The 21,635-nt window shown below is 50.9% G+C and overlaps 1 protein-coding gene across 1 annotated transcript; it reads left to right on the forward strand.

The window, feature by feature from the left end:
- Positions 1 to 891: 891 nt before the first annotated feature.
- MTARC1 (mitochondrial amidoxime reducing component 1) lies at positions 892 to 19,613 on the forward strand. Its single transcript, XM_045536995.1, has 7 exons — positions 892 to 1,178; positions 4,509 to 4,682; positions 8,525 to 8,687; positions 9,533 to 9,673; positions 10,148 to 10,209; positions 10,297 to 10,368; positions 18,279 to 19,613. The coding sequence occupies exons 1-7, from the start codon at positions 892 to 894 to the stop codon at positions 18,403 to 18,405; spliced, it is 1,026 nt and encodes a 341-aa protein (XP_045392951.1). The 3' UTR covers positions 18,406 to 19,613.
- Positions 19,614 to 21,635: the final 2,022 nt, after the last annotated feature.

Consider the following 21,635-nt stretch of genomic DNA (forward strand, 5'->3'; position numbering starts at 1 on the left):
TCCCCGGAAAAAAAAAAGAATTTCCCCATCCATGATGTCTTACCACCTTTAACATCTGCCCAAGTTCCTCATCTCAGCTTCGATGAGTAAGTGCTTGTCTTGCCTTCAGCGAGAATCCTAAGTGGGTTTAACGAGGATCCCTTCCCAGGATGTCTAGGAACTTTCCTTCCACGGACCCCTCAACTTTGCTCCTGGGCCCCAAATCCCCAGCTGTCTGCTGCAATGCAGGGTTACGGGCAATGTGACTCCCGTCCTGTAACACCCCTGTCACCACAGCCTAGAATCCAGTTTTCCTCATCACTTAACAAGCGTCAGATCAACCTTTCATTTGACAACCTGGCACATCACACAGGAGCCTGAGGCTCCCGAACCCCCCTGACCTTGGCAGCTGACCTTGTCGGTTTGGAACATGACCTGAGTGGGAGGAGACGGGGCCGGGGGGAGGGCCTGCAGGCCCGATGTCACCCCTCCCTGGGGACCCTGCGCCGGGACCCCCTTCCCAGCCCCCCCGACTCCCGCCGACCCCGAGAGAGGCAGGGCCTGCTGCCCGGTTTCTCGTTTCAAAATCCCGCGTTGTCCTGCAAATTTTGTACTTTGTTTTGGGTCAAATAAATAACTCTGCAAACGCGTCCAAGAGTAAAGCGGCCACTTGCGGCGACGGCGGGGAGGGGGCGCCCGCGGCCGAGCGGGCGGAAGTGGGGGTGGCGGAGACCCCGGAGGCCGAGCCGCCCCCTCCCGCCGCGGCGCCCGGGGCCGCCCCCCGAGGAACGCGCCGCTCCCATTGGCCGGGCCGGGCCGGGCCCCGCCTCCCGGGGGCTCCGCTCAAGGCCCCGCGGCCGCCGCGCTCCGGCCCCGCAGCCCCGCGCCCCGCAGCGCGCGCCCCGCCCGGCCATGGGCGCCGCCGGCTCCTCGGCGCTGGCGGGTCTCGGCCTCCCGGTCCCGCGCGTCCCCGCGCAGCCGCGGCCGGGGTGGCTCGGGCTCGCCGCGCTGGGTCTGGCCGCGGTGGCGCTGGGGGCCGTGGCCTGGCGCCGTGGGCGACCCAGGCGGCGCCGGCGGCTGCAGCAGGTGGGCACCGTGGCGCAGCTGTGGATCTACCCGGTCAAGTCCTGCAAGGGGGTGCCGGTGAGCACGGCGGAGTGCACGGCCATGGGGCTGCGCAGCGGCCACCTGCGGGACAGGTACGGCCGAGCCCGGGCGCGGGGCAACGAGGAGGGCCCGGCTCGGGGCGAGGGGGTAGGGGCGGTGGGAAGCCGGGGAGATCTGCAGAGGACCCTACAGGTCCTTCTTCCCCTTACGAAGAAACTGGGAGCTGGGTGGGACAAGGACAAAGAGAAAAAGTGACCCTCATCACCCAAGAGCACATCCCGGGTACCTGGGACTCTGAGCCGCCGCGTCCGGACCCGCACTTCCACCTCCCGCTTGGTCTTTGGCCCCTTGTGCCTCTGGCGAGGTACGGCGTCCTCCCCACCTGCCAGTGCGCGACCAAACTTCATCTCGGTCTAGCGGATTTGCCGAGCTTCAAGGGAGTGGTCCCGTCACTTTAATTTTAGTGACTTTTTTGGGGTCTTGGGGGAAGTTGGAGCGGGGGGAGTACAGTCCTCAAAGAGCGCACCAAGGCGGAGCACATAATAATGACAGCAGATGAAAACCTTCCTGCAGCTTCAGAAGTGCTATTGCATATGTTATTTTCCCTCATCCTCTGAAGCTCCCTTTTGTGGATAAAGGAACTGAGTTCAGGGCCACACAGCAGTGGAACCAGGACTCCTGTTTTCTTTGGCACACTGGGGCTTTGTAAATAGCGATTTTATGAATGCCCTATCTGGGTTCTGAGAGCGGTGTGGATTCCCGGGGCTCCACGAAGGTTGCAAAACTCCAGAGCCTGCGGCTTTGTTCTCTTTTGGGTCTGGCTTCAGGCCAGCTCCGTGCATCGCTGGGAGGCTGCACTTCAAACTCCTTCGCAGAGCAGTTCAGCTGGTCACACTGGACTGGTGGGGGCTGGAACCTTTCTCTGACCAGCGCCCCGGGCAGAGAGCAATTCAGGACATAGTTGAAAGGTGAGGCATCCACCTTTGCTTCAGGAAGGAGCCCAAGAATCCTAAATATTTCATGGTTTGCACAGTGGGCTCTGAAGGATGGTAGACTTTATTGCATTTGTTTGTTTTTGTAGGTCCCAGAGGCAAAGGGCATTGTAATTTTGTTGTATAGATTCAAAAAGCATTTATTGAGCTCATGACAACGAATGAGCAACAGGAGCTGGTATTTGTACCAGACACGATGGTAAATTGTTTATTTTTGTCATCACAGACTCCCAGGAAGTGTGACCAAGAGAAGCCAAGCCAGGCCCACAATCCTAGGTGATAAGCCACACAGTGGAGGTTGTCACACATCACGGGTAGCACAAAGCAGCAAGAATCTGTCTGGGGCAGTCAGGGAGGGCTTCACAGAGGAAGTAGCAGCTTGAGCTGAAAATTGGAAAATGGTTACGAACTTTCTAGACAAATAAATTGGGAGAAGAACATTCTAGAGAGGGAATAAGCTGGGCAAAGACACTAGGCTTGAGAGGATGGGGCATGCTGGTGGAAAGGCTGGCATACTCTGAAGTAGTTACCAAAATGAATTGAAAGCAGGCGCTTGAATGTTGAATGTTCATTGCAACGTTATTCACAACAGCCGAAGGTGGAAACAACCGAAGCATCCATCGATGGATGAGTGGGTAAACAAAATGTGGTGTGCACACACAATGGAATATTATTCAGCCAATAAAAAGGAAAGAAGTTCTGATATATGCTACAACATGGATGGATGGACCTTCAAAACGTAATGCTTATTAAAACTAGCCAGACACAAAAAGACAAATATTGCGTGATTCCAGTTATGTGAAACATGTAGAATCGACAAATCCGTAGAGACAGAAAGTGGATTAGAGGTTGCAAGCAGCTGGGGGCAGGGGAATGAGGAGCTGTTGCTTAATGGGTACAGAGTTTCCGTGTGGGATGATGAAAAGCTTTTGCAAATAGAGTGGTGATGGTTGCACAACACTGTGAATGTACTTAATGCCATGGTCACCATCACATTTTAAAAAGTCCATTCTCTGCTGTTGAGCACTTAAGTTGTTCCCGCCTTTTTAGCGTCGTGGATAATGCTGGAAGAACATTAGTGCACAAGTATCTGTTTGACGCCCTGCTTTCAATTCTTTTGGGTCGAGACCTAGCGTATGCTAGATATTTTATGTTGTATATCTTTTACTACCATTAAAAAACCTATATAAAAGACTGGCAGGTGTGAAGGTGTGGGAGGTAAGGTTGGCTGTGGAAACGGCCGTATTATGAAGGGCCTTGCGCAGGTTGCTTAAGAGTTAGTTTTATTTAGAAAGCAGTAACCATGGAGGGATTTTGAATGAGGGAGCGACAAGATCAGCATTTTGGAAAGATCAGATTGCTGTTATTACCAGGAAGAAATATTAGAAAGAATACTTATGTGTGGTCCCAAGGATTTAGAGCAGAATAGGGCTTGGCTCTGTCTCTTTGCAGGAGGAAGGTCTGATAAAATGACAATTAAGGAAAAGGTTTGTACTAACCAGATTTTTCTAGTGTAGCTGGACAACTCAACCATCATAACCTGCTGGAGGTGATGCAAAAAATATCTTTAATAACCTAAAGTATCTGCCATTATTTTTTTGCTTCTGTCTAGGAACCTCAATAGCATATAACTGTAATCGTTTGATCAGTGTGTACTGAAATGACTGAAACGCCAATGTTTAAAATGCCAACTTCCTTGATAGCTGAGAGGTAACCTACGCAAACGTGTTGCTCTTTTTCTGGAAATGGTTCTTTCTATTGCTCTAATTTCTCCATTTATCTTTTTTTCTAGGAAGTGCCTCTAGACCAGGAGTACTGGCTCACAAAAATATTGCCTATATTAGCAATAGACCGTTGAGCCAATGGCAGAATGCACAGCACTAAATACTGAAACAACATCTTTTAAAAGGTGGTGGGGGTGGCAGGGGTGGAACTGGCAAGGTGTAGGTGGCACTGCATGCTGCTCAGGTGGATGCCAGGCTCTGTGAACGGAGCAACAGTCTTGCTGTTTCCATCGAGAAGAACACAGTGCCCGTAGGGTGTCAGGCACTGTGCTTCCTGTGACACAGAGTCTTGTCATCTCCTTGGGGCATGTTTAATGAAAGCCATCGAGCTTTCTGGCAATTGAGATGAAAATATAACTAGCATCTTTGATTTCTGTGCCATCAAGAAGCTCAGAATGTTCTGCAGATCTTATGTCAGACGCTTGCGTGGTTATTAAACCCTTTGAAATTGACTGACAGAATCAGTCCTGCGTGCTGCTGCATTGATGTTTAGGACAGACAGACAGACACACCCCGCAGACTCTCACACACACACACCGGGCTTACGGCAAGGAAATCAAAGATGACGGTGTATAACTGAAGGTCTCTCAAAGTCTGGCTACCTGTCGTGGTGGTCCACACACACCCTGTGTTTTGCAAATGGCAGGTTTTGGCTCGTGATCAACCAGGAGGGAAACATGGTCACTGCTCGCCAGGAACCTCACCTTGTGCTGATTTCCCTGACGTGCGACGGTGACACCCTGGCTCTCAGCGCAGCCTACACGAAGGATCTGCTGCTGCCCATCAAAACGCCCACCACGAACGCAGTGCACAAGTGCAGGTAAGGGAAGGGCAGGTCTTAGCCCTCGTGTGAGTAATTATTCTTGCAATTTTGAGGCAGCGTGAACTATGGAGGGAATCCTGAGAAACATTATCCATACTTACCCACTGGTTGCCAGTGTGCCAAATGCACGGCCAAGTCCTCAGTCAACACCTTGAAGATGTCAAAGAGGGAGAAACAAGGAAGCAACTTCAGAGGCTTGTATTGTGGGGATGAAAGACACAAAAGTCTTATGTAAAAAACCCTGGAAACAAAAGCATGTCAGCAAGAGAAAAATTACACCACTGAAGGATAAAGCACAAACATGGGGTGGGAGTGGTGGGGGAGAATGTCCTAGAAGAGGTGAGGTTAGAGTTAGGTATTATCAGATGACTTTCCCTACTTTGCTTGGAAAGACTGAGTACCTTCCACATCTGAGGCACGAAAGGAGTCGCAAATGGCTGTGCCCGTGATATTTAGTTCTAAGGAGAGGAAGTTTCCAAAATAAGAAAAGAACAGCTGCAAGCAGAAGAGTGATCCAGCCTGCAGCTGCCCCTGGTCAGTGTCGGACTGAGGGTGGAGGGTCAGCCCGGGAGGGTGCCCTGTGAAGAACCTCTTTCCCCGGCGTCACAAGGGCTGCGAGGAGGCAGTTATTCTAGGAAAACAGCTTTGCCTCTAGGAAATCATGTCTAGGGCCGATTTCTTATCTCACTATGGGAAAATTAAAGTTTGATCTAATTATACTCTTCTTACAATTTCCACATGTTGCATTAAAATACAGTGTGAATGCTAAAGGTAGTCCATAGCCTATGATAGGAAATAATATCATATCAAAAACTGTCACCTGGCACGGTGGCTCATGCCTATAATGCTGGCATTCTGGGAAGTTGAGGCAGGAGGATTGCCTGGGGCCAGGAGTTCGAGACCAGTCTGAGCAAGAAAGAGCTAGACCCCATTTCTACAAAAAATAGAAAAATTAGCCGGGCGTGGTGGTGCACACCTGTAGTCCCAGCTACTCAGGAGGCTGAGGCAGGAGGATCGCTTGAGCCCAGGAGTCTGAGGTTACAATGAGCTATGATGACGCCACGGCACTCTAGCCAGAGTGACAGAGGGAGACCTTGTCTCAAAAAAAAAAAAAAAGAAGAAAAGAAAAAAGTTACCTGAAAAATGTCCAGAGAATATATGAAAAGTTCAAATATTGTAATACCTGTAAAGTTTCTATTGTATCTTAGAGTTTTAAACATCATATGTTTTCATTGGAGTTTAGTAGTTTTTCTGATTATAAAAGTAATACATATTCATTGTTGAAAAATTGGGAAATACCAAAAAAAGGAGAAAAACAAAAACTGTGATAACTATAATTAAATATTTTGGCATATTTTCTTTCTGTCTCTGTGGCTACTTAAAGAATACTTTAAGTACCAAATCGAAATACAAACAGTCCCCGGGGTTACCAATGACTCAACTTACAAATGGGCCCCCAAGGCTTCCCACAGGGATAATGTGTAATTGAATAGATTAATAATTGGGGAATAGTTTTTTCTGCACATGCTGCGTGGCATAAGCGGTTCACTGGCGCAGAATCTTTGCACTAGCGGCTAGTCTCTTTGTTTGTACAACCACTTACACACAGCATCACTTCCGTCTTACCGTTTTTATTCAACTTTGTGAGTCTGGGTTTGCCCGTATGTCCACGCCTCCAAAGCGAAAGGTCACTGCAAGTCCAGGTGAGCCTGCAGTGAAGAGAAGGTGATCACAGTGGAAAGAATTAAGTGTTTGAAGAAAGGCCAAACACCATCATTCACTGGGAAAAATTAGGCTTCAGTCACTTGACTATTGGAACAATTGCAAAGGATAAAATGAGAATAATGGAACATGTGTAAGGCAGTGCCTCTCGGGAGGTCAGTTTGGAATGGGTGGGATGAGAGTGTGTGAAAATGCAGCAAGCCATGTATGTAGATAAAAAGTTTTCTATGAAAACTTTGAGAACAACTAATCTCAGTGCTTAATGCAGTAACCAAGACGCTGCTAGTAATAATTTCTCATTTTATGTAAAGAGCCATTAAATAAAAGTATACAAAAAGAGAGGATCCTGTACTCTTAATATGTTTTACAATACAAAAATCCATTAATACATTATTATTAGAGGTTGGATCCCTTGGATTAAATATTTAATTTATGGACTGACTATATAAAGATAGCTTGAAATAACTGGGGGAGGAAGGAACCCCTAGAATAATTACTACCACCTATGAGCACATCCCAATCTTAGAATTGTCTGGGGGGACTTAAAGATTGGCCCTAATCCTCACCACAAAGTTGTGCTTTTATTCCCATTTTATAGATGAAGAAACTGAGTCTTAGGATAAGAAAATATCACCACAGTCACAGACCCAGGCATTTGTGGAAACAGGATCCACACCTGCGTAGATAGATCTTCCTGACTCCCGTACACTCTCGCAAACTTCAGGCTCTTGTCTAATGCCACCATGATATGGGCCAAACCACAAGCACCTGTGGTTTTATTTACTTAATATTTTTTTTAAGTTGATTCAGCTTTAAAACAAAACAACCCTTGAACACATTTATTTTAAAAGGAAAATCTATACGGCTATATCTGTATAATTTGACAAGTGCAGAAGGTAACTAAAACAATATGGCACACAAAAAAAAGTTACTAAATTCTAGCTACAAACTGTTGCCCGCTGAGGTCTCTGGACCTGAGTTCTCTTCTTTCTATGTTAGAAGAGGTAATTATCAAGTGTTGCTAAAAGTTTAGGATTTATTGTCACTAAACTGAAGAGAATCACTTTCTCTGTACAGTTTGCAGTTATTGGGTGCCGTATTCAGGTGCTACCTACAGTTATCCTGAACACCCACAGTGGTAATGATCCTACACTTGGGGAGATACTGACCTACACAACAGCGTTTATTTCTTCTGCACAGCTGTGAAATTCACATAACCCCACACAGTCCTGCACACAGCTATGTATTGGGGAAGTGGGACTTCAAATCTCACAGAGTTATTGCTAGCAATCAACTCCAGTGGGTTACTGTTACCTATAATGTTTATAGAACATTTTCACGTACGTTGCCGTTATTAATATTTTACTGGCCAAGTACAGCCAGGCCTGTTAATAAAGATTTCTGGTTGCTATTCAGCTGGGTGAACCAGATTTTGCAATAATTATTAGTTTACTTTATACTGATACGGTAGTTTTCTTCAATTCAGTACATTTTGAAATAATAGTATCTCGTTTCAGCCTCCCTGCATTCCTTCCAGGTAGGGAGACACAGGTGTGCATCACTCGATTTTAAGAATGGGGAAAGGAGGCCGGGCGCAGTGGCTCATGCCTGTAATCCTAGCACTCTGGGAGGCTGAGGGGGGAGGATTGCTTGAGGTTAGGACTTTGAGACCAGCCTGAGCAAGAATGAGACTTCGTCTCTACTAAAAATAGAAAGAAATGATCTGGACAACTAAAAATATTTATAGAAAAAATTAGCCGGGCATGGTGGTGCATGCCTGTAGTCATAGCTACTCGGGAGGCTGAGGCAGGAGGATCGCTTGAGCCCAGGAGTTGGAGGTTGCTGTGAGCTGGGCTGATGCCATGGCACTCTAGCCTGGGCAACAGAGCGAGACTCTGTCTCAAAAAAATAAAATAAATAAAATAAATAAGAATGGGGAAAGGAAGGCTTAAAATGTTTTCATCTTCACGTGGGCTTGTGCTAAAATGACGTCTTCTGATAATCAGGGAATGACAGCACTGTCACGGCTGGTGTGGCTTTTCGGGTATGTCCCAGATGTACCAGGACGTGCGAGTTCTTACAGCCGTGCCTGTCCTTTGCTGCTGTCACCTCTGCAGGGTGCACGGCCTGGAGATCGAGGGCAGGGACTGTGGCGAGGCCGCCGCCCAGTGGATAACGAGCTTCCTGAAGACGCAGCCCTACCGCCTGGTGCACTTCGAGCCTCACATGCGACCGAGGGACCCTCACCAAATAGAGGACCTGTTCCCGGCCAAAGGGCGGGTGAGAGGCTGGGCTTCCCTCATGCTTGGGCAGCAGTCGCCCCGGCCCGGGGGTGCAGGGGGCATCTGGATGGGCTCCGTTTTGCCAGGCGGCCCCCACCCCCCAGACCTGGTCACAGTTGAAACCAAGCCGTTCCCTTGGGAGCATCGTTTGTGTTTGGTGATGGGAGGGGCTCTGCATTTGCATTTGCCCCTGCCACATCCTCCGTCCTCTTGTGTCAGCACTCTGGTGCCAAAAGGGTTTTCAGAACTGTTCAACACCAGAATCTTTTCTTCACTCCATTCTCTAATTGCACCTGGAGTCCACACTGTTTATGGTGTGTTTGCAGTTGTGGGTCAGACCGTAGCTGATGGGTATGGAGATGCACAGACTGCAGATGATCATACTGGCCCGTCCAGGAAGGAGGCTGTAAGGATTCATCCTAAAAGGAGGGTTTTACTTTTACCATGGCCATAAAACTGTGGTCAGCATAAATACTTAAAATTAAATGGCAAATTGCATAAAAAATAATTGTCCATGAAGAATTAGTGAACATTCTAAGCAAACATAATGAGCTCATCAAACCCAACCACCTTATTAAAGAAACTGGAGGCTTAGAAAGGTGAAGTGATATCCCCAAGGGCACATGCTGGTGGCAGCTCCAGGATTCTGAGGCTGTGGACCGTGTGGTTCCTGTTACCCGCAAAGCTAAAGTTTCTGAGTCAATGTGACTTTTCTGTAAAAGGAACTAGAAAAACACTCAGAAAGACGAGGTTGGTGGGGAGGGTGTTTCCTGGAACTAGACACATGAAACCCCTGAGAAGTGTGTGTGCCATGTGTCATAGCAATCTCTGTTTCCTCCTCAGATTGCCTACCCCGATGCCAGCCCATTCTTGGTTCTTTCCGAGGCATCCTTGGTGGATCTCAACTCCAGGCTGGAAAAGAAAGTTAAAGCAACTAACTTCAGGCCCAACATCGTAATTTCAGGATGTGGAGTCTACGCAGAGGTGATGCTATGCCTAGTGCCCCTTTTCTCGGATTTCACTTTTTTCCTTTTTTTAAAGATATGAGCGACTTTGACATTGGATTAGGTTATTCTGAAGGGTGTGCTGTTTATTGACTACGACCTATTGGATCAGGTTATTCTGAAGGGTGTGCTGTTTATTGACGACGACCTATTGGATCAGGTTATTCTGAAGGGTGTGCTGTTTATTGACTACGACCTATTGGGTCAGGTTATTCTGAAGGGTGTGCTATTTATTGACGACGACCTGTTGGATCAGGTTATTCTGAAGGGTGTGCTGTTTATTGACTACGACCTATTGGATCAGGTTATTCTGAAGGCTGTGCTGTTTATTGACAACGACCTATTGGATCAGGTTATTCTGAAGGGTGTGCTGTTTATCCGTGGGAATCTCTACACGTGTGTGTCAGAGCCAGGACCCAGAGGTGTTCACAGAAATTTCTGCTTCGTCCCTTAGGATTCTTGGGACGAAATTCTTATTGGTGATGTGGAACTGAAAAGGGTGATGGCTTGTTCCAGGTAAGGCTCTTTCCTGTCCCTTCCAGGATGCAGGGAGGTCACTTTGCTTTGTCTCCTGTTTGATGCTGCATGTGTGTGTGTGTCCAGGTGCATTGTGACCACAGTGGACCCGGACACTGGCGTCATGAGCAGGAAGGAGCCGCTGGAAACGCTGAGGAGGTAGGACTGGGCACACAGCGTCGCAGTGAAAGCACCACACACATAGAGCCTGGAGGCTAAAGAGGGTCCCAGCGACTAGGTAATTTGGGAAATGTCCCTGGGTGCTTTGGCCACCAGTATGTCTTACACAGATAATTTTATTTTTCATTTAGAATTCATAATTCAAATAACACCAATTAAAAAATACATTGCTTAGTTATGTTGGCAAATTTTTTATTATGGACTGAGTGTTTCTAATTAATTAGGTGTTGTAATGGCATTGTGGTTATATGAGAAATGTCAATATATCTTAGAGAAGCTTGTATGTAGGAATGAAGAGACATGACTTCTGGGATCTGCTATATATAATTGTAGCAAAAAAAAAGGATAGATGAGTACATAAAAAGGTGTCAAGATAAAATTTGGGGGATAATTATATTGAGGTTTATCGAACTATTCTTTCTACTTTTATGTTTACTTTAAAATTCCATTAAGAAAAAATCTTCACTCTGGGAGGCCGAGGCGGGTGGATTGTTTGAGCTCAGGATTTCGAGACCAGCCTGAGCAAGAGCAAGACCAAGACCCCATCTCTACTATAAGTAGAAAGAAATTAGCCAAACAACTAAAAATAGAAAAAATTAGCAGGGCATGGTAGCATGTGTCTGTAGTCCCAGCTACCCGGGAGGCTGAGGCAGGAGGATCGCTTGAGCCCAAGAGTTTGAGGTTGCTGAGAGCTAGGCTGACCCCACAGCACTCTAGCCCAGGCAACAGAATGAGATTCTGCCTCAAAAACAAAACAAAACAAAACAAAAAATAAAACAAAAGAAAAAGTCTTAAGTGAAGGCACAATTACAGAGAATAATTTAAAATTGTATATAAAGATGGTCAAGATAACATATTAATTTTACAGAGCTGATTACAAAATAGCATGTATAGTATTTACCTTTTGGTTTTGGTTTATTTGATTTTACTTTTAAAAATTATACAAAGGCACATGAGTAGATAGAAGGCTATAAGGCCAGGCGAGGTGGCTCACACCTGTAATCCTAGCACTCTGGGAGGTGGAAAGATCGCTTGAGGCCAGGAGTTCGAGACCAGCCTGAGCAAGAGCAAGACCCCCATCTCTACAAAAATAGAAAAATTAGCCAGACATGGTGGCATGTACCTGTAGTACTGGCTACTCTGAAGGCTGAGACAGGAGAATCACTTGAGCCCAGGAATTTGAGGTTGCAGAGAGCTATGATGATGCCACTGCACTCTAGCCTGGGTGACAGAGTGAGACCCTTTCTCAAAAAAAAAAAAAAACAAGCTGAAAGGATATAAAGCAAAATGTTAACAGAGGCACTTTTTTGGGACAGTAATAGAATTACAGAAAACATTATTCTTATATGAAGTCTCTAAACTTTCTATAATTAACCTGCATTACTTTTGCTAAAACAATAACAATAGCAGCAATATAGGATTCAACAGTTCAGTCTTCTTTGATCAGCACCAGCCGCCCCTGCCAAGGCTGCTGTCCCAGGGCCACTGTCTGGCCCCCTCTCCCGCCAAGCCGAAGCCAGACTGGAGTGCTCCTGTCCCACCAGCACTTGCCCCCCAGGCATGAGGCCCCAGGCCTGACCCCCCTGGCCAGCACTGGTCATCTATGGAGACAGGTCCCAACGTGAGGGCCAGGTCACAGCAAGGTGGAAACATGGCCATCAAGGGCCTGGGCCACCTGGCAGAGAGAGAGAGTGGTCAAGAGAGAAGTCAAATGAGTGGGACTCGAGGAATCCGCCAGGTGCACAGCAAATGTGTCTCTGTCCCCAGGCCCCCAGCACCGTGTGTGACCTGTGGGAGCATTCACAGAGGGGGCTGTAACCAACCTAAGGGTTTTTTTTTTTTTTTTTTTTTTTTTTTGAGGCAGAATCTCGCTCTGTTCCCTGGGCTAGAGTGCTGTGGCGTCAGCCTAGCTCACAGCAACTTCCAACTCCTGGGCTCAAGCAATCCTCCTGCCTCAGCCTCCCGAGTAGCTGGGACTACAGGCGTGTACAACCATGCCCGGCTAATTTTATATACATATATACATTCTAGTTGTCCAGATAATTTCTTTCTATTTTTTAGTAGACACAGGGTCTCGCTCTTGCTCAGGCTGGTCTTGAACTCCTGACAGCAGGCGATCCTCCCACCTCGAATCCTGTCATTTTGAGGGATGTTTCTCAACATTCCAAATATTAAATGACTTTTCTATAAATAGAGAACATTTAAGCTGGGTACATTTCATTCCACGGAAATTTTACCTAAAAAAAAGTACATAACATTTTAATGCTAGGTAATGATACGCAAGCTGAACTGTTTAGAGGTGACGTGTACTGAGGCCTGCAGCGTACTTGGAAATGCCAAAAAAAAAATTGATGGATTGATGGATGGATAAATATGTAGCAAAGGAAATACAGTAACATGTTAAGTGGAGAATCCAAGCGGTCGCTAAATGGATGTTTGCTATAAAGTTCTTTAACTTGCTTTCCTGCTTGGGAATTTTCATAGTAAAATGTTGGGGGAAATGCCACTGTGACAGAACATCTGTGGGAGGAGCGGGGCTTTGAGAAACAGCAACGACAGCCCGTGACTGTCCTTTGAAGCGCGCTCTCTCACCATCAGAAGGAAGCAGAGCTCAGTCTCCTGTCCGGGGCCAGGCAGGAGGAGGCGGGAGGGGGCCGGGGCATGGAGAGAGTCCGGCATCGGGGTCCCGAGACCTGGCTATGGCACAACACACCAACTGTCGTGGTCACCAGCAAGTCCCCCGTCCCCACTGCCCCCGACTCAGGCCCTGGGTGTTCTTCCTTGTAACATGGGGACTCGGTGCAGAGCTGGATGGCCCTGTGCGAGCCAGCGGGGGATTTGGGGCTTGGCTGTCACCCTTCTTTATCCGTCCTGTTCTCCCTCACCCCTCAAAGCACCCCGGTGTTTGGGCTGGTTCTCTGACTCTCCAGCGCCCGCCTCCCTGCAGCGGGAGCCTGTGTTTGGAGGAGGAGGACGACTGACCCCGGGAGGCGGGGGCGCCCGGAGCCGACGCACCTTCCCGATCGCTCCGTGGGTCCCTGATAGCTATGATACCGCGGGAGACAGTGCAGCCGCGGAGGTGTCTCCTATCTCCTAGTGAGATTTAAATTGCCACGGGAATGTGATTTATGTTCTCCCGGGGCAGGTGGTCATAAATCGGGGAGAGAAAGGCCTGGCCACATCACATAAATCACAGGCAGGGAAGCAAACGGTGGTGTCAGCAACAGCCGCTCTGCTGTTGGGCGAGGCTCAGAGCCGCTGCCTGTCTCTGTGCGCTCGTGGTGCCCGGGGCTGGCGCCGCTCCCGGTGCCCGGGGCTGGCGCCGCTCCCGGTGCCCGGGGCTGGCGCCGCTCCCGGTGCCCGGGGCTGGCGCCGCTCCCGGTGCCCGGGGCTGGCGTCGCTCCCGGTGCCCGGGGCTGGCGCTGCTCCCGGTGCCCGGGGCTGGCGCTGCTCCCGGTGCCCGGGGCTGGCGTCGCTCCCGGTGCCCGGGGCTGGCGCTGCTCCCGGTGCCCGGGGCTGGCGCTGCTCCCGGTGCCCGGGGCTGGCGTCGCTCCCGGTGCCCGGGGCTGGCGCTGCTCCTGGTGCCCGGGGCTGGCGCTGCTCCTGGTGCCCGGGGCTGGCGTTGCAAGCCCTGGGCAGGAGGCCTCTGCCCACCCAGCCCTCCCTGCTGGGTTAGCAGCCCCCAGGCACAGCCGGGCTGGCAAAGCAGGGCGAGGAAAAGAAATACAGCTACAGGCAGAGGCCCAGGGGAGCCCGTGTCTGCAAAACACCGGCAGTGGCTGGCACAGCGGGGGCCTGGGTGCTAACAGGAAAATACGAAGATGGAATTACCCTCTTCTTTCTTAAGGGAAGGTGGTGCACACACGCACTGACCCCCGTGCCTGAGGGTGGCTGGAGTCAGTCATTGCTGCCGCCACGACATCTTGGCCCGGGAGAAAGAACACAGCACGGTTAGTGCCTGGATGCTCGGCTGGGGTTCGCAGGATGAGCGGCGTTTGCCACCAGCCGCCTGTGCCAGGCTGTGCTGCGCTGAGGCAAAGGTAGAAAGGACGTAGCGGTGGTGACCCTGTGGGAGGAGACAGACCCCCTGCCCTCGTCTGGCTCTGACATTGGCAAGTCACTTAGGTTCTTGCAGGCTCAGTTTCTTTATTTGTATGAAGAACTTACAATACCTCTTCTGGTGGACTGGAATAAGGCAATGCATATATTCTTATAGATGGTAAAATGCTGTGCGCAGTGACCATGTAAGCCAGGGTTATTGATAGTCCCAGTGTGTCAACCGTGCGCATTCTGAGGGAGATGCCTGGGGCCACTTCTCTCCGTTCTCGGAAGCTGTTTTAGGGGACACCCGCCCCGCGCCTGGGCAGCGGCCGCCCCTGGGGAGCTGTCGCAGTGCTCGCGCATCTGTCACCTGGCCGCAGAGGTAGTAGGTTGTGAGGCCTCGGGAGCGGCCCGTGCCCTGGGTCACTCGTCTCCGCACGAGCCCCAGCACTGGGGCCTGCGCGGTGGCCGGAGGGCGGTGACCACGGCCTGGACGTTGTGAATGAGCGAACCGGGCAGTGTGGACGGTGAGCCGCGCTCTGCACCTGTTGCCGCTCACGCCACCCCACAGGCGCGGAGACCTGCTTAAGCCAAACAAAGCCTCCCGGGCCTGCTGCTGCTTAGTAGATGCATGTTTTGTGCTCAAAGAGAAAAGGCACCAAGAAAGGATATTTTAAATGGGCTTGTGGTTTATTAATCCCAGCTGGAATATGTATAGGGAAGAATCCCGGAAAACCCACGCGCGAGGCAATGCAGGGATTTCAATTTGGGGAGCGAGGCTCGGTGCGCGTGGGGTCGCCGGCCGCTTGCAGTGCCCCGTCGGCGCCACCAGGGGTCGCCAGAGACCGCGCCTCGCCCTCCGCAGGCCGGCGGGGCCGCAGGTGCTGCCCGAGGGCGGGGAGGAACCCCAGGTGCTGCCCGAGGCCGGAAGTGCTTCTGGAGGGCGGGGCCAAGGCCGGAAGTGCTGCCGGAGGGCCAAGCCCCAAGTGCTGCCCGAGGGCGGGGCCGAGGCCCCAGGTGCTGGCGGAGGGCGGGGCCCTAGGTGCTGCCGGAGGCCGGAAGTGCTTCTGGAGGGCGGGGCCGAGCCTCAGGTGCTGCCCGAGGGCGGGGCCGAGGCCGGAAGTGCTGCCCGAAGGCGGAAGTGCTGGCGGAGGGCGGGGCCCCAGGTGCTGGCGGAGGGCGGGGCCGAGCCCTAGGTGCTGGCGGAGGGCGGGGCCAAGGCCGGAAGTGCTGCCGGAGGGCGGGGCCGAGCCCCAGGTGCTGGCGGAGGGCGGGGCCAAGGCCGGAAGTGCTGCCAGAGGGCGGGGCCGAGGCCCCAGGTGCTGCCGGAGGGCGGGGCCGAGCCCCAGGTGCTGCCCGAGGTGCGGGGGTGGGGAGGGCCGGTGCGCTGCCCGCGGGGAAGCCCTGGCCGCGGGCCGGTTGGGAGCCACGTCTCCACCCCTAGCGCGTCCCGTTTCTGTTCCTAGACAGCGGAGCCGACTGCCACCTGCGAGCCAGGTGACCACACCTGCACTTTACAAACCATCCCCTCCCCCAACCTGCGCCTTTTGAGGGCTGCACGGGGTGGGGGGTGTCAGCGGCTCCTCCGGGTCCTCCCGGCGACCTGGCGAGGGCGTGGTGTGCCCAGGTGTGGCTGGTGGGGAGGGACAGGTGACACCCGAGAGTGGCTGAACCTTCCTGAAGGGGAACAAGTTATTTAGACCCCTTCATTCCCCCTAGGCCTGCGCGCGTACTTGGGGGGGGGTGGCCCGATGGCCGGGGGTTGCCTCCTGGGTGGGAACAGGCCTCACTGCGGACCCCCCAGACCTGGGCTCTGGCCCCGGCAGGACCGCCGAGATCTGTGACCTTGGACAAGTCATTTACTCCTCCAGGACACACTTGTACAATGGAGATAATGCACATCCCCACAGAGGCGGGTTACAAGGGCTGAAGGAGATAATATGTGTGAAGTTCTTTATAAACCGTCCATGTGAAGCACAGAACTCCCTCTCTCAGTTTCTCCCTGAGACGTCAGAGCCGGGATCGAGACCACAGAGCTCAGCCTCCACAAGAAACCCCATGACAGAAATGGCTGGTCTGGCCTCGTCCTGGAGAGGCCTCCCTCGGGCAGACACAGGTCCCCGGACGTCCTGGGCGGCCTGCGGACAGAGGAGAGGCGGGCTAGGAGAGATGCCTGGTCCCTTGGGTCCGAGGTCACTGCAGAAACCTTAGAGGGAGCCACAGCCGTGGCGAGGCCGGACAGCCTGGGTCAGCAGCTTAGACTTTTCATTCATCCTCTCAGTCATTCGTTTGTTCCACCAACATTTTCTAGCGCGGTTACATTATACCAGGCACGGTACCAGTCTCTGCTGGGGATACAGCAGAGAACAGAAGGGACATGGCACCGCCGCTGCGGTGTTTAAAGTCTGAGCGAGGGGCTGAGGGTCTCCAGGAGGTTCTAGAGTTGACTTTCTCCGTTTTCTCATTAGCCATTTCTGATTTGAAGGACAACATTAGAACCAAGTTGTTACAACAGATTTTTTTAAAGCAAGGCAGAATGAAATTAACGTTTCCTATAAAAATGTGATGCAAAAGTGGGGTTAGCCTAAACAAAAAATGGAAGGAAATCTTTCTCCCAGTGGAGGGGGCGGTGGGGGAATCTTGCCGTGTTTTCCCCACATCTGCTCATGTGCCTTCTTCCTGCAGCTTCTTGAGTTTTCTGCCCGACAAAGAAATTCCTACTTCTCTGTCCACGTTACATCACATTTTAGTGCCCAGCACCTTTGTCTGTCCAGCAAACAATTGTGGGTCGTGGTGACATTGAGGCCCCGTATCGGGTGTGAGCAGCACAAGGGCGTTAGACACAGTTCCAGCTCTCCCGGGACTTTGTCTTGTAGAACAGAGGGCCTTGTGCCCTGACATTACAGGACAAGACATGTGAGTGTTGGGGGGACAAAGAGAATTGAGGAGGAGAAATTGCTCCTGGCTGGGGGATCCCAGGCTTCATTCCTGGGAGCTCGGCTTTGAGGCAGGCAGAATTCTAATGCGCGGGACCTGGTGGAGGGACATCCCACAGAGGATTCACAGAGCCGGTAGAATGCAAAGCAAGGGGGAATCCAGCAGGTGCCGCACAGGTGCAGGTAAGGAGCAGAGGGCAACAGGTTTAAAAAAGCCAGGGGAGAGCAGGCAGAGGGCCCTGCACACCAGGCTGAAGAGCTGGAATGTTATTCTTTAGGCACTGGGGAGCCATGCAAGGTTTCTGAGCCAAGGACTGATGGGACCGAAGCACAATTAACACAGTGATACAGTGCAGTGTCAACAGTGAATTGAAAGGGGAGTGGAGCGTGAGGAAGAGAAGGTGGTTAAGAAGTTATTGCAACAGTCTGCTCACGCCGGAAGCAAAGCTGCGATGGTGGGAATGAGGAAGAGCAAGTGAGTCAGGTGATGCTATGCAGGAAGAACTCCAGGACCCGGCAACTGTGGACAAACTATGGAAAGTGAGGACAATGGTATAAAGGATGACTCTGGGTTCAAGTGACATGGAAGAGTCAGGAAGGAAGATTCCCAGGGAAAAGGAAGGTAGTAAAGTATGTCTAGACATACCGAGTACCTAATCTCTCGGTGCTGAAAAAGGGAACATCAACATGGAGAAAGGATGTGGGAACGTGGCCACTGGTTACCCTGGTAGCTGTGCGCTGGGCAGGCTGCCCGGCCCCGGGAGGCACCACCCTTTTAGACTTTGGTGGGGAAGGTCCCCCCCAGAGCTGTGCAGCCTGGCTGTCCTGGGTGGGATGGATACTCATGAGGGCGGAGAAGAAGCCACGTGCTCTGCTGGGCTGTAACTCACCACGATCTTTCTCCTCTTGCAGTTACCGCCAGTGTGACCCTTCGGAACAAAAGTTGTATGGAAAAGCACCTCTCTTTGGACAGTATTTTGTTCTGGAAAACCCAGGGACAATCAAAGTGGGAGACCCGGTGTACCTGCTGGGCCACTAATGGGAACCATATGTCCTGGAATACCCGATGCCTTTAAAAACAATGTCCTCAAAGATGACAAAACTTGAAGCAGTGTTTTAACTGACATCTCAGCATTTTCAAGTTTTTCCTCTTGGGGACTTCCTCGTGTCTTGATGCTGCCAGTGTTCCTGTGCACAGGACAAAAATATATAGTTTTGATAACTTCATGGGCCTTCACAGGATTCTCAAAACTCCCTGCTTAACTATGACGATGGAATGATTTTTTTTCTCCATTTATCTACCGAGAGTGCTAACCTCTGTCATCTCCTATACTACTCATGAGGGAAAGAGAAAAGAAAGAGGAAGAGTGGGTGAGCCAGAAGAATGTTCTGGAATGTTTTATCACTTCTGTGCACCGGGCATGCAGTGAAATTTAAATTGCTTCCCAAATAAGGCTGGAACGCAACTTCACTTTTCTCCTCAATCCTCAGGCTGCTGTTCAGAGGGCACAAAAAGCCTGACCTGCAGGAAGCATTTCAGGTACTAATTTTCCGTAGGTCTCCTCAGACCTGGCACTGTCATTTCTCAGATGGTGTCAGTCTCCTCAAGTGCCCAGGATGGAGCCCGTGCTGTCATGATGGCCTTCTGGATCCTTGCTGGTCGCCTCAACTCTCGACTCGGCAAAACTCAGGGTGAAAACATTCTGAAGTCCCGTGGAGGAGAACACTGATTGTGTGATTTGAAATAGATCCCCGAAAACCTTTAAAAGGCAAAAAGGAAAGGACATGTCAGTTTATTTAAAATCCAGTATCTAATTTTTTACTGATGGTGGAACCATGCAACTCAAAGTTCTGAGCAAGTGGATCTTACGTCGCCATTTTGTCCTTTGGTTGTGTCAGGAAATTAACTAAAGCATGGAGAATGTTTCAAAATCCGTAGATAAATAAATGGAAGCTCCTTTGGGTAGTTTCACATCTTACTAACTTCTCGGCACAAGGTCCGACTTTGAAAACTGACTGAGGTGAGCAGACAAAGCCAACTAACTGCCGACACCCAACCAGAGCCGGATTCCCTGCAAAATGGACCTGCTCACACACGGCATCCCAGATAAACACACATCTTGGAAGAGCTAACAAGTAACATGCTTCTTACCAAAGACTGTGCATTTTTCACTTTAGTTTATAAAAGAGGTCAGTGATCACTGAACTCTAGCTGTGCTTTGCAGTAAAGTCACAAGTTAACAAGTGCACATGCGTATGTTTTCTGGCTGGTGTGAATTATTGCAATTTGTTTTCTGCCCCCTTGGCGTGAAGTGGAGAATTAAAACAATTATCTAGATGACCTGGGCCATCACTGTCTCCCGTAAATCCACTTTATACTGAAACTACAGATAGACAGAGAAAAATGAAGGGTTTGGCAAGTAGCATTACTAATGGAACATTCAAGAACCCATGGTAGCGTGAATGCACAGAGGACTTAGGAAGCCATGTGAATATTGGCTGAGAGTAGCTAATATTTAGGGACTGATCAGAAATCCAAGGTTGATGACTACTCCTAGATATTTGTAATCAGTGGCAAGCGGAATGCCTTAGACCTGAATTTCTAGCCTCTTGCAAGAAGTGACATCCACTCTGCCAGGCCCCGTCTGTGTCAAAGGCCACACTTCTGGCAGAACCCGCCATTCTCTGTGGACAGGCCCTGGGGCAGCCAGCACTGCAGGGCAGTTCTCGAGTGGGAGGGGCCCCCAGATATCCTTTGCCCTGGGCGGGAGTCTCCTCCTGCTGCTCAGAGCATGAGGAAGATTCCAGTGTGAAGAGCGGTCCCGATGACCTCTAGCATCTGAGAGTAGTTGCCAAGCTTCCTGTCAGTGAGATTTAAAAGCCATTTACTTGTGTTTATTTTATATTTAATGAGTTGGTTCATGCCAAAGGCAAAGCTGATGTCCCATTTATTTTGGAGACTGAACATGTGCACACAATTCCGCTTGAAATACGGGATCAGGAATGTGGGCCGTCACAGACCCTCAGAAAGATGTCACATCTGCGGGCGATGGACCTCCGGGGTCAGGCTGAAATATTTACCCTCAGTGGGCGTCTCTTTCCGCGTGGTGACTTCATGCCGCTGTCGCGGGGGAGCATGAGCCCAGAGCGGGAGGTCTGGAGGAAGACTCTGGAAGAAGAGGGTGGGAAAGCCTATGCGTGGCTCAGCTTTCCTGGCCATTCTACAGGGAAAGGTGGACACTCGCAGCCAGGAGATCAACACGCGGGCGGGGATAAATCAGGGTGGGCCTGCTGGAAACCAGACAGTCATCCCACAGTGAGAAACACTTTTCTCCTTCCGCCTTTACAGATGACAGGACCAGGCGAGGAGATGGGCTTGTGGCAGGGCTGCCGATCTGGTAAAAGTGTGTGTGGAGGCCAGGGGACCTAGACCAGCCAAATGGGATTTGGGGAAACCATTTCTGAGGGTGTCACCAACAGTGGTGGCAGGCTGAAGCTCCAGGCAGGTGCCCCCAGAGCTCCCAGCGTGGGACAAGCTAAAGCAATCCATGATGGCGGAGGACAGATGTATCAGAGTCCTTTGAGAGTGACACAGTGGCTCTCAGACCAGACCTTGATGGTAGGTCTAATCAGGTTGTCGGCACCACCCCGTAACGCTGCATTTCCAAAAGGTTTATTGGCTCGTGGAATTCTGAAAGTTTTCCTGGAGGGCTGCTCCTAAAAAGAATCCATGGACCGGTAAGCTTGGGAAGTCCTGCGTGCCTCACGGCTCTGGAGAGGCTGCACAAAGACATCTGTGTTTAGCACCGCCCTTCCCGAAGGTCTGTTTTTGACCATCTTTTGAGAAACTCTGGCTCTGACCTCTAGAGAGAGCACCAAGCAGGGGCAAGGAACCCCATTTAGCAGGAGTGGTGCGTCCCTGGGAAGACAAGAAGTTAAAAGTGCCCAGTGCCTCCTCTCTCCCTGGTTCCTCCAGCTAGGACGAAAGGATGAGACTGGTGCATAAGTGTGGGACCGGGGCTTCAAAGGTGCAAGGAGGCATAGAGAAGTGTCTTAGACCCCCTCTTCCTGTGTGGGCTTTAGGAAGCATTCTTTTGCTTTGGGATCATTTTGCAAACCTGCATTCATGGATGGATGGGGGGGTTGGGGTGAAGGAGGGAAACCCAGGCTCTCCCTGGTCTTGGCCTCACACCAATGCCCTGTGATGAAAGTGCTCCAGGATTGGCCGGGCGAGGTGGCTCCCGCCTGTGATCCCAACACTCTGGGAGG

The sequence above is a fragment of the Lemur catta genome, chromosome 25 (assembly GCF_020740605.2).
Source record: "Lemur catta isolate mLemCat1 chromosome 25, mLemCat1.pri, whole genome shotgun sequence".
NCBI classification, from domain to species: domain Eukaryota; kingdom Metazoa; phylum Chordata; class Mammalia; order Primates; family Lemuridae; genus Lemur; species Lemur catta.